Source organism: Phalangium opilio, unplaced genomic scaffold, assembly GCF_054372755.1.
Source record: "Phalangium opilio isolate 3A_F unplaced genomic scaffold, DU_Popi_V2 ptg000662l_1, whole genome shotgun sequence".
Lineage (NCBI taxonomy): Eukaryota > Metazoa > Arthropoda > Arachnida > Opiliones > Phalangiidae > Phalangium > Phalangium opilio.
In genome coordinates, this window is record NW_028324246.1 from 1,976,183 (window position 1) to 1,988,436 (window position 12,254).

Sequence of the window (12,254 nt, forward strand, 5' to 3'; positions counted from 1 at the left end):
TATTTGCTGAATATTAGTTGTCGAGTGTATTTCGACCTTACGTTTCTCGTTAGAATTAGAATTGTTTTTATAATTAGTTAAGTACTTTAAATTAAATTAAACTAATCATGAGTAACTCTGAACCCAACACCGAATGGTCCCAAGTTTCCCAATTTTATGATGGAAAGAGTATTTTTGTAACTGGGGCGACTGGTTTCATGGGAAAGGTAAGTTTATTAAGGAAGGTAGTTTAATTTAATTTAATTTTAATTAAAAATTAAATATTAAATTAGGTTTTAGTGGAAAAATTATTGTACGCTTGTCCTGGAATCGTTAAAATTTATATTCTATTGCGACCGAGGATGGACCTTTCCGTTCAAAATCGACTTGAAATATTTTTGCGATCTCGAGTAAAAAAATGCAACCCGAACTTGAAACGTCAACGCGTGGACTCTCAATTAAAAAAACGTTGACGTTACGAGGCTGGGTTTTGAATTTTAATTAACTGCAAGGTTATAATTAAAGGTATTCGCGAGGTTGTCAAGGGAAACCTTGAAAAAGGTAGTGGCAATCGACGGTGACATATCCTTACCGGACTTGGGTTTATCGGAGAAAGAAAGGGCCATACTTCAAGAGGAAGTTTCGGTCGTGTTTCATTCTGCCGCTACGGTCAGATTTCAGGAACCATTAAGGTAAATTTTAAAATAAAACTTAAATAGGAGGTTTATTATATAAATTCTTAATTGTTAATTACCAAAGGAAATCATTAACGATTAACTTACTGGGAACGAAACGCGTCGTTGAGTTATCTCGGGGCATGCGCAATTTGAAGTCTTTCGTACACGTCTCCACTTGTTACGCCCATTGCGATCGGTCCGATACCATCGAAGAAAAGATATACGGCAACCCGAGGAACGTCAGCGCTTCTCATCTGCTTACAGCCTTGGAGTAAGTATTTGTTGTACTTAATAGATACGTTACGGCAGAAGTATATAATACGTCTCTTTGAGAGAAGTGTACGAGCACAAAGCGGGGTAATTGCAACATGATTCTTCCCAACATCATTTTACATTTGGAGTGTTCAAGGTTACTAAACCGAATCACATACTCGATAAATAGTTCCCCCTCATCATTACTCTATTAGCGCTTAATTATTTGCCAAGGCGCATGCATGCGCTTGTGTGTTTTTGTCTCACGTCAAAACTATCAAGGTTTGTGCAGGGGTTGATTGCTGAGGATTTAGTAAATACCAAACAGTTATAGAAATCACCCTAGTACGGTACAATGCCCTTCTGAAGTGAGATGAGCGGGAGAGCAAACAAAAGAATCAAGTTACATAACTAAAGTATTAATAGGATACAGAGTGTCATCCTTCTATTATCCCCTTCTGGTCACGGGTTAATTATCACCCCCGTTTTAGGTGGATGGATCAGGAGATGCTGGAACGGGTCTGTTCCAAATTGATAGTGGGTCGTCCAAACACTTACACCTTGACAAAAGCCATCACCGAATCGTACTTGCAAGAAGAAGCCCGGTTGATCTTACCAGCAGTGGCCATAGTGCGTCCATCTATAGTGACAGCTTCCTGGAAAGAACCACTTCCCGGTTGGGTTGATTCCTTCAACGGTGTCACCGGTGCCTACATGACGGTAAGAAGAAAATGAAGTCACGAGGGAAAGTTAAAGGCTTAACTTAAATTTATTGTAGGCATACTTGGGATTGATGAAAGCAGTCAAGATTGACCGTTCGGTCATCGGTGATTTTATGCCCGTCGATTTGGTCATCAACCTCGTGATTGTCGTTGGATGGAAGAACGCGACTAACGAACAATCCAGGCCGGCCAATAAGGACAAATGCCTGTTGATCTACAATTGTTCTTCGAACGGAACCAACCCAGTTCGTTGGTCAACGATCGAAGACGTTAGTCGGGTGGCCGGCATGGAATGGCCCAGTATCAACACCTTCAGGTATCCTAAATTCACGACTTACTCGGCTAACGAGGGCACACTTTCTCCATCCAATTTCCTTTACTGGTTGGACATATGTTTCCGGCATTACGCCCCCGCCGTCATCGGGGATGCTGTCCTCAAAATACTCGGGAAAGAACCGAGGTAAGCAAGTAGTAGGATCTTCCCTTCAACATGTTTTATATTTTATCTCTTTTGTGGTGCAGATTCTGCGACTACTTGAACAAGTCCTTGAAAGGGTACGACGCCGTGGCGTATTTCAGTACCAGGTCGTGGAAATTTGACACTCGAAACGTCATCGAATTATGGGAGACTTTACCGGACACCGATCGCGTCCTTTTCAATTTCGATATCGATTCTATCGAATGGCCGATCGCCATCCAAAATCATATAAGAGGAATGCGAAGGTATATTTTGGACGAAGCCGATAATAACGTCATTGAAGCCAGGGTTAATCTTAGACGGTCAGTAATTGCCTAACATCATAATTATATAAGATATGTTCCATAAGTATGACACTATACCTATAGACTAGTGTCGGTAGAGAGGGGAGTAGACTGTGTATCCCTCCCTCCAGGCGCGCTTTTGTAGGAGGGGATACTGTACACGCCTGGTAGGGGGATGACACTGAGCTAAGAGATAGAAGGGTATGACGTTTGCATACGTAGAACTGACATTACTCTATGCTTCGTAATGCTGAGAGCTAGTTCGAGAACGAAAGCGAGAATAGAGGTATCTCAGTTGTGACGTCAGTGCCTAGGTTAAACGTTACGGATTAGCTTTGGCAGTGGGCGGCCATGTTTGGTACCGCTTAAGTTCTATAGACAAGTAGTATGGGTGACGTCACACTAAGGCTTCTGAGATAGCTCTATTGACTACACTTGGTTTTGCAGTCCATCTATACCTATTTAGTTTGTACTAAGCATTTGACAGGGCCTCACTAGAAGCTATGACATAAGTCGCTTCATGACTAGCTCTCAATAACCAGTGTCAAACTTATAGGCTAGAACATACATCTTGTGAATCTATGCTAACATCAATCAAGTACTTAAACCGTTTTAGTCTAACAATTAATCCTTCCAAATGTTATTAACAGGCTTAGGTATTTGAATATGGCCATGAACTTTGTATTTTGGGGAACAGTGTCAATTGGTGCCTATTACGTCATCAAAATCAAATGGCCTTCGATACTCTAAATTGCAATTAATCAATTAATCATTCATTCATCAAGGTTATTATTTTTTTGGCTTAAATTACTCCCATTTGTTTTATTTTTAACATTGTTTTATATTAGGTTAAGTTTGTGCGATGTTTATTTTTAATAGCTAGTATTACCCCTGTTTTCTAAAAAAAAATTAGATTCAATAAAATTTAATACATTTGTGGCTATAGCCGTAAAGATTTGTCAAATTTCTTATTAAATATTTTAAGTAATCTTCATTCTTCAATTCGGGATTATTCTCTCACTCGAATCTTAGGAATTTATAACAAACCTGTTTTGAGGAACTGCAGGCATTATTATACCTAGATTTGACATAAACTATTACACACTATCTTTTAAGATTCCTGTTTTAACTCCGCCTTCGTTTGAACATCCGCGCTGTGATAATGAAAGTTGTTTCCATCTTAATTAAAACCGATGCGGTCATCTTCCCCCTTTCATTAAAAATGTGGTAAAGTCACTTCCAATGATATAAAAAAAGCCCACGGCACGCTTTTATAAGTAATTGTATATATACCATCATAAGTTTATAAGATATGTTCCTTCCATAAGTATAACTCTTTCAATACTTTGTAATGCTAGAGACATACTGAGACCTAGTTCGAGAACGACGGAAGCGAGAATTGAAGTCCTACACTCGGTGGTTAATTTTGCAGGACTTCCATCTTCCTATTTAGTCTGTTTACTAAGCCTTTGACAGCGCCCCAGTCACCAGGCGTCGCTTTACCTCGAATCTATGACCTACCTTATTCACTTCATGACAAGCTCCAGTTTCTAAGTTACCAGTGACAAACTTATGGTGAACATATCTTATGAACTTATAATACCATCCATACCATAGCGAGGCCATCGAGGGGACCTTACTAGTTTTGAAGTTATTCTTAAGTCAAATCGCTTGAAATCATTACAATAAGAAATTCTGATGTCCCTAAATTAACCGAGTTCAAGATATTAAAATTCAAATCAGGTTTTTTTTTACCCCTCGACTTAGACACGGAAAAGTTTGAGGGGAAAAAAGCGAAATTGTTCAAATTATATTTTTACGTTGATGCGTTGATGCGCTGGTAGTTTACCTCAAACCAACAGGTGTTTGACGTCACGTATAAAATTTCCAACTCTCTCTTTCTGTTTTCCTCTCCCTCTCTCTAAGCTCTCTTTAGTTAAAAAGCTGCGCTGGTAAAGTTCGAACATACAATTTCTCGCCGTGTATGTTTTCTGTCAAAATCAATCGGAATTTAAGTCGTTTCTTAAATATGAATTAGTTTTAGAATAAACTTATTTTTAGTTACCGAATATTAATTACGTAGGAGAGGAGTAATTGGGCTTAATTATCACGGCGTCCGAGTAATTAATAACTAATTACCGTAATGGGTAATAATTATTCGGGTGCTAGTTCTTTGAGATTCAATTCAGGTTCGAGAAATGGAAATAAGAATTGGTTTCGGTAAGTAATTAACTTTAATTAATTTTATTTTATTTATAATTAAATGTTGATTTATTTGAACCCGTATATTATAATATTATTTTTTGTACAGTACTTCTACTGATTTTATAGTATTTAAGAGGCTTAGAAAGTTTAAACGCTGGAAATTACGCTGTCAAACTCAATCACTCACCTAGAAAATTATATAGCCTCTAAATGGCTTGATTTTTTATATTGCAACAAGGACCCCACTATAAACCTACTGATTTTTATAGTATTTAAGCGGCTCGGAAAGCAAATACAGCAATTTAATTACGCAGTGACCTAAAAGAATACAGTGTCTAAGTGGTTTGGTTTTCCCTACAAAAGTATCTTAAAAAATTATTTATCAGTCAAAAGTTTATATAATTTAAAGGGAAACTTCTGAAAGTACAGAGGCAGTCTAGAGCTAGAAGTATTACGTTTTTCAAAAGCAACACAAAATGTAGGTGTTGGGTACATAGTGTTTTACCGAATACATAAAAGTATTCGTTCGTTCGTTCTGTATAACGATGACCTTCGTATTTCAAAACACTTTCCTCATCGACTAAAATCCGAAACTACTATCTATACTGTACTTTAGCAAGCATTATATTAAGATATGACGTATTTGGTGGGGGGGAGGGGAGACTAAATTTAAATATAGGTAAATTTGATAACAAATCGACCAAGTGTGAACTTGAAAAATACGTAACAAAAAATCGTTCTAAATTTGTTCACCCAAATATTTTAAATTTTCCCCGAAACATTTATTTTTTTTTAATTATTTTTTAACGGAGAAACTGTATTTCAAGGTACGGTTGTTATTTGAGAGGTCATACACTTGACTGAGCCCGAACGACTACGAAATAGATTGAATTTCACTCAGCTGTTTCTTTATTATAATAATATCCGACACCTCGATTCAATTATTTCCATTTACAGGGTGTTTCTGATAAATCTGCATGCATAAATTAAGGGGGATGTTCTTTGGGTGCACGGTCGATTTTGAGTCGAAAATGTAGTAAGTTCTATCTCCATTTTGTTTGCCATAAGGGACACTGTTTAAAGTTAAGATTGGATTGTAGTATTTAACGAATGGCCCCTTAAATTTAATTAAGAAACAGATTTAAACAATGATTTCTAATTTAATTAAGGGGTCATCCCTAAAACACTCGAAAACAGTGTCCCGGACAGTTACAAGATGGAGATAGAAGTTACTACATTTTCGACTCAAAACCGTGCACCCAAAGAACATCCCCCTTAATTTATGCATGCAGACTTATCAGAAACACCCTGTATATATAAGTATTGTATAAGAATTTTGGCTTAATTTTATTTATGAATATTCGTAACGTGGTTCCTCGAACGAATTTGCCATGTACGAGTTTTGTTCTTTTTATTCATTTTCATGGCAAACGTCACTATTATTTTTAAATCATTCCGAATTACTGATTGACTAACGAGAAATATTTTTAGGCTTAGCTAATAACAATAACAATCAGCGGAAATTGCGAAATTTTCGATACGTGATAAAAATTAAATATTTTTATTATTTTTTTTTGTGTCATTTTTTGTCAGTCACTGACGGCCGCGGAAAATATAATGATGGACCAAATTAGAAATTATCTAATTAAGCCGTTAACCTAATTCATACCAAATGACCTAATATGACTTTATGAACTAGTATTTTGACGCCTTCACTTTGAAGTGTTATAACTCTGGTTCTATGAGATACACGGGGAAGTCCTTTGAGTATGTTATAGCTTTAATTCTCCCCCTTTCAACGATACTAAATACTTAGGGTTACTAGTGGGGAGTGTGACTACTAGTAGGTGTGTTTAATTGAGGGGGGGGGCAGTTAATGGCAAAATTTCAATTATTTGATTCACAGATCCTCGGTACTTTAGTGGGTAGAGGACGGGGAGAAATTATTTTTTACACCTTGCTTCGGAAGACAGGCGATTGAGGCTATAGAAAAGTCATAAAAATAGACGGTTACGACTGCATACATACGCTCTAGATGATATAAATATAGTGTTCCTATATGTGTAAATACTTCAATTAACCCCCAACTGAATAATTAGAACAGGCTTTCGGTAAATATAAGGGGGCGCTTTTAAGAAATTTTAGGAGGGGCTTCAGAGACTTTTCAGGGGGCTAAAGCGCCTCCAAAAAACCCCTGGCGACACCACTGGTTACTACAATCAGGTCCCAAGTAATTAAGTCAAATGTTACTAAACATTCTCTCCATGGGTTAACATGGGCTTATTTACACGACAAATTTTAACTCGTGGTTCTATTAGAGCCACGGTGATGTCCTTCGAGTATATCATAGTCCTATTTCTCCGCTTTACAACGATACTAATTACTTAGGGTTAGCTCAATCAGGCACCGAGTAATTAAGCAAAATAATAATTAACCATTTATTTCTTACAATGTCTTATAGAGTGGATCCCTTGGTTTTAAGTAAAGAAGATGTTGAGGAAATCTTAGAGGACAGTGCGCAGAAAGTGGGCACTTACATCGTTTACCAAGATAAAGAGAGAGAGAAAACGAGCCTGGCCGTCAAGTGAGTCAAAAGCGAGGTCAAAAAATCATTCCAACCCCGCAAGATTATGGTTTAAATGAGGGGTTATTGTAAAGTTCCGCTTCATCTGACCTGATCTTCGCTGTGAGGTTAGTATACGTCACACTCGGTTTATCTTTGCAGGATGTCAAACGGTCACGTGGCTCACCATAACATCAATAAATTGAACGACTTGTACTACTTCAACGACTTTCCATTTCCATATCTAGAGTCCATTATCCTTTATTACCAAAGACACAAGTTCAGGGGCACTAAGTTCACTCAACAGGTTAGCAACCAACGCCATTCTAACAAAAAGTAACAAAGGCTTAGAGAGATCTTCTTTTGACAATTCGATATTTAGGCTTTCGTCAGTCCCTACGTGACGGCGCAAAGAAGCAAAAAGAACGCTACCATGATGGCTTCCCGTCAACGAGCTGAACCCAAAGCCCAGAAGAACCATTTAGTGCAAGGAGAATGCGCGGGTACTTGGTCTTACGGACAATACAAGCCTTTTAAAGGACAACTGAAAGTGATGACGCAAAGAAACGAAAAAGAAGAAGACGTTATCTTCCAGGAGGACGTCGAACTAGCCCGTAAGGAAAAGGGGATAACCACTCCCATGTGAATAACACCGGCCGGGATGACTTGACACGATATATTTTAAACGAGGGGCTACTCACTTAGCGTAATCGGGAATCCGATAGTGTTGGTTAAGCCCCTCGATATAAACTATAAAACTTAATTGTTTGGCTATGATAGTTTTACCACGAAAATATAATATAATTATATTGTTTAATTATTAATTTTAATTTATGTTTTTTTTCTTTATAGGTTAGCTTTAATTTTGTTTTGTTTCTGTGATTTTCTTTTAAAAATATAAACAAAGTTTCATTTAAAAGACAATAAAACAAGTTTGAATAGATCGGATCTTCTCTTGTAAAAACTCTGTCTAATTTAAAAGAAGGTTTTCAACCAATTATCGTGTTGAGCGGGTGCGAGAAAAAATGAAAATACGCCTTTGGATGCTATCCTTTAAAAGGGAGAGTGAAAAGGAAAATCAAGCTGTTTTTTTAAACGATTCTTCTACTAATTATAAAACCAGTCGCATAGTGAAACATTCAGGAAACACCAGCCTCCGAATTATTTTAAAATTCAAATTAGTTTGAGATTTCATGCATAATCTGAAATTGGCACCTCCAACCAATCGCGTAACGCCCTGCCATTCTACGCTCTATATCTCGCGCCATGACACATCTCGTGCAATTATGATCAAAACTCGCGCTCATTCGACATAGATCACGTGCCACGCGGATTTTTAATAACAAAAAGGCAGGGAATTACGCGATTGGTCGGAGGTGCACATTTTAAATTATCCATGAAAGCTATCAAAACTAGTCTGAATTTTAAAATCATTCGGAGGATGGTATTTCCTGGATGTTTAATTATGCAGATTGGTCGACATTAGTAGAAAAGTCGATAAAAAAATCACTTAATTTTCCTGAATCGTTTTCACCCTCCCTTTAAGAAGGGGCTGTAAGAGGGGGGTGATAAGAAAAGAGTAGGAGAATAAATATAGATGGAGTTGAAAATGCATTTCTATCTCTTTTCTCCTTCTCTGATGATGGAACGATCCAAAGTCCCGCGGAGGTTTGACCTCATTAATTTTTTGTCATCCGAGAACGATTAATCAGAGAGAAATAACTTCCCACCCCCTATTATTCCCTTCCCCCATCCCCCCGGGCATCGATATTCGAATATACAGGGTGTTTCTGAGGAGTCTGCATGCATAAATTAAGGGGGATGTTCATTGGGTGCATGGACGATTTTGAGTCGAAAATGTAACTTCTACGATTCCATTTTGTTTACCCTAAGGGACACTGTTACCAGTTAAGATTGCATCCAGAGTATTTTACAGATGACCCATTAAATTTAATTAAGAAATTGTCTGATTAAGTCAGTGATTTCTAATTTAAGAGGTCATCCCTAAAACACAAGTCAAATCATAACTCGAAAACAGTAGCTAACCCTTAGGGCAAGCAAAATGGAGATAGAAGTTACATTTTCGACTCAAAATCGTGTATGCACCCAAAGAAAATTCCCCCTTAATTTATGCATGCAGACTTATCAGGAACACCCTGTATATACCCTCTCTCTATCAGCTAGGAGTAATAATACAACCCATTTGTAACCAATAAGCGCAGTTCCAAAAATTTTAACTGTTTTCTTGTCTAAAAGATATTTGAATTAAAAATTCAAAACAAATCGTTCGTAAGTTATATATTAATAGGTTAGGCATTAGTTTAAGGGGTTCACCAGGGGGGAAGGATTTTTGGTACCCACAGACCCCCCCTCTACCCGTATCGATTTGGTATAGATTCTATAAGTAGAACGAGAGAGATCGCAGTTTCTTTAGGGACCGATATTTTTATCAATAACAAAGAGAAAAGACAGAAATAACACTGGCTCCCCCCCTCCCTTTGCTACAACGTTGATACCTTTAATATAACAAATCGTGACTACGTTCAGTAACTTACAACGGGGCCTTTTTTGGTACCGCTACGTTATAAATGGTTGAACGCATTTTCGGTGCGTTGTTCGACTCGTTCGTTATTACGTCTCAATCAAAATGTCGTCTGCTTCGGCATATTCAAAGTTTCAAACTGTTCACGTAGTACCAAGGCTTAACCAATTTCGTTATCATTTAATCTATTTCCGAAAACTATTTTGAAATCAAATTAGATGATTATCTTAGTAATAATAATTCTTTTTATAATTTGAACAATCGTTAAAATGTTTCACGAGGTAGCTAAGAGGGAAGACATGGGGGTAAAACTTTGCCTTTCATCTCGCTTTTTGGCGCCTGCGCTGTAGTCCTTTTGTATCATGAGAGTGGACAGAGTACGTCCCGATGCTGGGGGTTGCTTACACCCTTTTTTTAACATGGAAAAGGTCTGTTATTTGACAAATTTATCAGTTGCCATTAAAAATGACGTCACGAAACACATAAGCGTCGAGAAAACCCTACTCTTACAGTCGGTGCGTTCGGTGTCTCATCGATGCGCAGCGTGACGTTGAAACCGGAAGTTCGAAAAACCGTACCGTACAGTAAAAAAAATAGGTCTCCGATACGCGCAGCGCTGCGTACGATAACAGTTACTGAAGGTAGTATAGAGAGCTTTCAGATGGAGGAGGAGCTGAGTCTCGTGACATAATTCACACTGCCATATTGGTGGGTTTAAAGCTGAGACCACCCAATATGGCTACCAGAACAGCGGTAAGACTTGGGAGGGTGTGACCTGCTACTATCCCATCTGAAAGCTCTCTATTGTTAGCGGAAAAATCGAGATTAGTGAAACAACGGAAAAGAGAGAGAGAAAGAAAAAGAGATTAAAACTAAAAATAAAAGAAAAAAATTGCTAAGCCTATTTTTTTCGCGAGGAGCTTTTTTTCGAATAAAAATAAAAATATAAGAAATCTTTCCAAAAGTTTTCTGATATAAGCTCGAGATATTTTTCTTTATTAAACAGAGTATGTGCGGTTTAATATTAAAGCCAAGGCCTAACGGTCAAAGTGCTCGGATACTTCACCTTTAAATTGCTTGAAGGAAAGGCTCAGGCAACGTAACAGCGTACCTTAAAAGAAGGGAAAATTAAAAAAATAAATAAATGATCTCTTATTTAAAAGTAATTAGGATTTAATTGGTCTTAAAAACGCTGACTACTGTCTCGCCATGTTTAGAGGTGTCAGCTGGGGTTGATTCAACCAAACTTTTCTGGATAGCAGACGCCACTAAAACAATGGCGGATGGCGCAGTAGTTTTTAAGACTAATTAAATGCTATTTATATTGTAATGAGAAATCATTTATTTTTTTGTTATATTTTCCCTTTTATATTTAGAAAAAGGCCGTTCTATTAAAGTATGTATAGACTATGCGGGACCCAAACTTTGATTATATTTGTGGTCACCCTAAAACGCGATCTATTTGGTAAATAAATGAATAAAGAATTTTAAGTATAGATTAGGAGTATCCGACCCCTCGATCACGTTGGTTTTTAGGGCATTTTTTCCAGGGGGTATTGGTTTGAACGGGGCCTCTCTCTATATTACGAAGGGGAAACTCGTCCAAGGAGGGGTTTTGGGGCCTTCCGGGGTTGATGGATGAGGTTTCGCGGCCACTTTGACCCCCGCCAAATGGGCCCCCACCCCTCACACCCTCTCTCTCTCTCTCTCTCTCTCTTACACAACGGGTCCCAAAGAAAACTTTCCTAACGAAAAAAAAAGTCCGGCTAAACAATAAAGGGCACGCTCGCTTTTCTTATCTAAGAAACGTACACAGTGGACTTTCACGTGACGTCACGAACGCAACCTTCAAGGTCACTTTCGAGTCCGGTAATATATAACATTGCCCACTAATATATTTCAGAGGAAGTCCGGCAACACTGTGGAGAAAAATAGGAAATCCATCAGTATGTTCATCTTATTAACGGGAATAGAGTTTCAAAGGCGGAGAGATTTGTAGGTAGGTGAATTGACCCTTCTAACCCTCTCCCCCGCCTTTGAGTTCATTCATCTATTTTCGATGAATGAGTGAGAAAAATCTATCGGTAAGTTCACCTTAGTAATAGGAATAGAGTTTGGTATTGTAATAATAATGTCGAAGACCCCCTCTATCTCCTTTCCCCACCTTTGACTTCATTAATCCATTGGAGATGAACGCGAGGATAGTGCACGAGGTGATGTCAAAGCGCGCGCTTTCTTTTTTTTTCCCGCCTTTATATGATTTCACGAGCGAGAGGGCTATACGTAACGGTTGTCATGGCGAAGAAGAAGGAGAAAAAATGGCTTCTCTATCTGAGGCTAACTGCGATGTTACGGATATAGTGTACATTATTTAACGTTGAGCTTTTTGCCATTAGTGACCTCTGCCACGCCACCCCTCAACCCTTATGTCTTTTCCCGCCCGTTCGATTAAGATGTCAAGCCCCCTACCCCACCCCCACCCAAAACAACGAGCAACTCCATCGTTTAAGACCTTAACCGTGCCAAGAAAACTCTAGGGGTCGGGCATTTTA

At 38.1% G+C, this 12,254-nt stretch overlaps 3 protein-coding genes across 5 annotated transcripts in view; 2 read left to right on the forward strand and 1 right to left on the reverse strand.

The window, feature by feature from the left end:
• The first annotated feature begins 30 nt into the window (after window positions 1-30).
• LOC149588340 (putative fatty acyl-CoA reductase CG5065) lies at window positions 31-3,180 on the forward strand. The gene is made up of 8 exons (XM_089863133.1): window positions 31-206; window positions 273-389; window positions 505-671; window positions 739-927; window positions 1,400-1,628; window positions 1,687-2,090; window positions 2,153-2,410; window positions 3,043-3,180. The coding sequence occupies exons 1-8, from the start codon at window positions 108-110 to the stop codon at window positions 3,140-3,142; spliced, it is 1,563 nt and encodes a 520-aa protein (XP_089719259.1). The 5' UTR covers window positions 31-107; the 3' UTR covers window positions 3,143-3,180.
• An 89-nt stretch (window positions 3,181-3,269) lies between these two features.
• Window positions 3,270-12,254, reverse strand: part of LOC149588341 (uncharacterized) — a 50,094-nt gene continuing 41,109 nt past the window's right edge. Inside the window, exons 10-11 of one of the 3 annotated variants that reach the window (XR_016380042.1) lie at window positions 4,242-4,383; window positions 3,270-4,096 (exon numbers count right to left, since the gene is read on the reverse strand). Coding sequence is in view for 1 of the 3 variants with exons in the window: in XM_089863126.1 (XP_089719252.1) it covers window positions 4,329-4,383 (55 nt within the window). In the remaining 2 variants the exon portion in view is untranslated. Of the gene's footprint in view, window positions 4,384-12,254 lie in introns of all 3 variants that reach the window. The other 2 variants (XR_016380041.1, XM_089863126.1) reach the window with 2 other exon arrangements.
• LOC149588342 (uncharacterized) lies at window positions 4,474-7,806 on the forward strand. The gene is made up of 4 exons (XM_089862879.1): window positions 4,474-4,612; window positions 7,059-7,181; window positions 7,323-7,467; window positions 7,543-7,806. The coding sequence occupies exons 1-4, from the start codon at window positions 4,536-4,538 to the stop codon at window positions 7,804-7,806; spliced, it is 609 nt and encodes a 202-aa protein (XP_089719005.1). The 5' UTR covers window positions 4,474-4,535.

Excerpts from the sequence above, each read along its gene's own strand:
- LOC149588340 (XM_089863133.1), top strand. The coding sequence starts at position 108 with ATGAGTAACTCTGAACCCAACACCGAATGGTCCCAAGTTTCCCAATTT. Across the intron at positions 207-272 it reads CGACTGGTTTCATGGGAAAG|GTTTTAGTGGAAAAATTATT; the intron begins GTAAGTTTATTA and ends ATATTAAATTAG. Across the intron at positions 928-1,399 it reads CATCTGCTTACAGCCTTGGA|GTGGATGGATCAGGAGATGC; the intron begins GTAAGTATTTGT and ends CCCCCGTTTTAG.
- LOC149588342 (XM_089862879.1), top strand. The coding sequence starts at position 4,536 with ATGGGTAATAATTATTCGGGTGCTAGTTCTTTGAGATTCAATTCAGGT. Across the intron at positions 7,182-7,322 it reads AAAACGAGCCTGGCCGTCAA|GATGTCAAACGGTCACGTGG; the intron begins GTGAGTCAAAAG and ends TTATCTTTGCAG. Across the intron at positions 7,468-7,542 it reads GCACTAAGTTCACTCAACAG|GCTTTCGTCAGTCCCTACGT; the intron begins GTTAGCAACCAA and ends TTCGATATTTAG.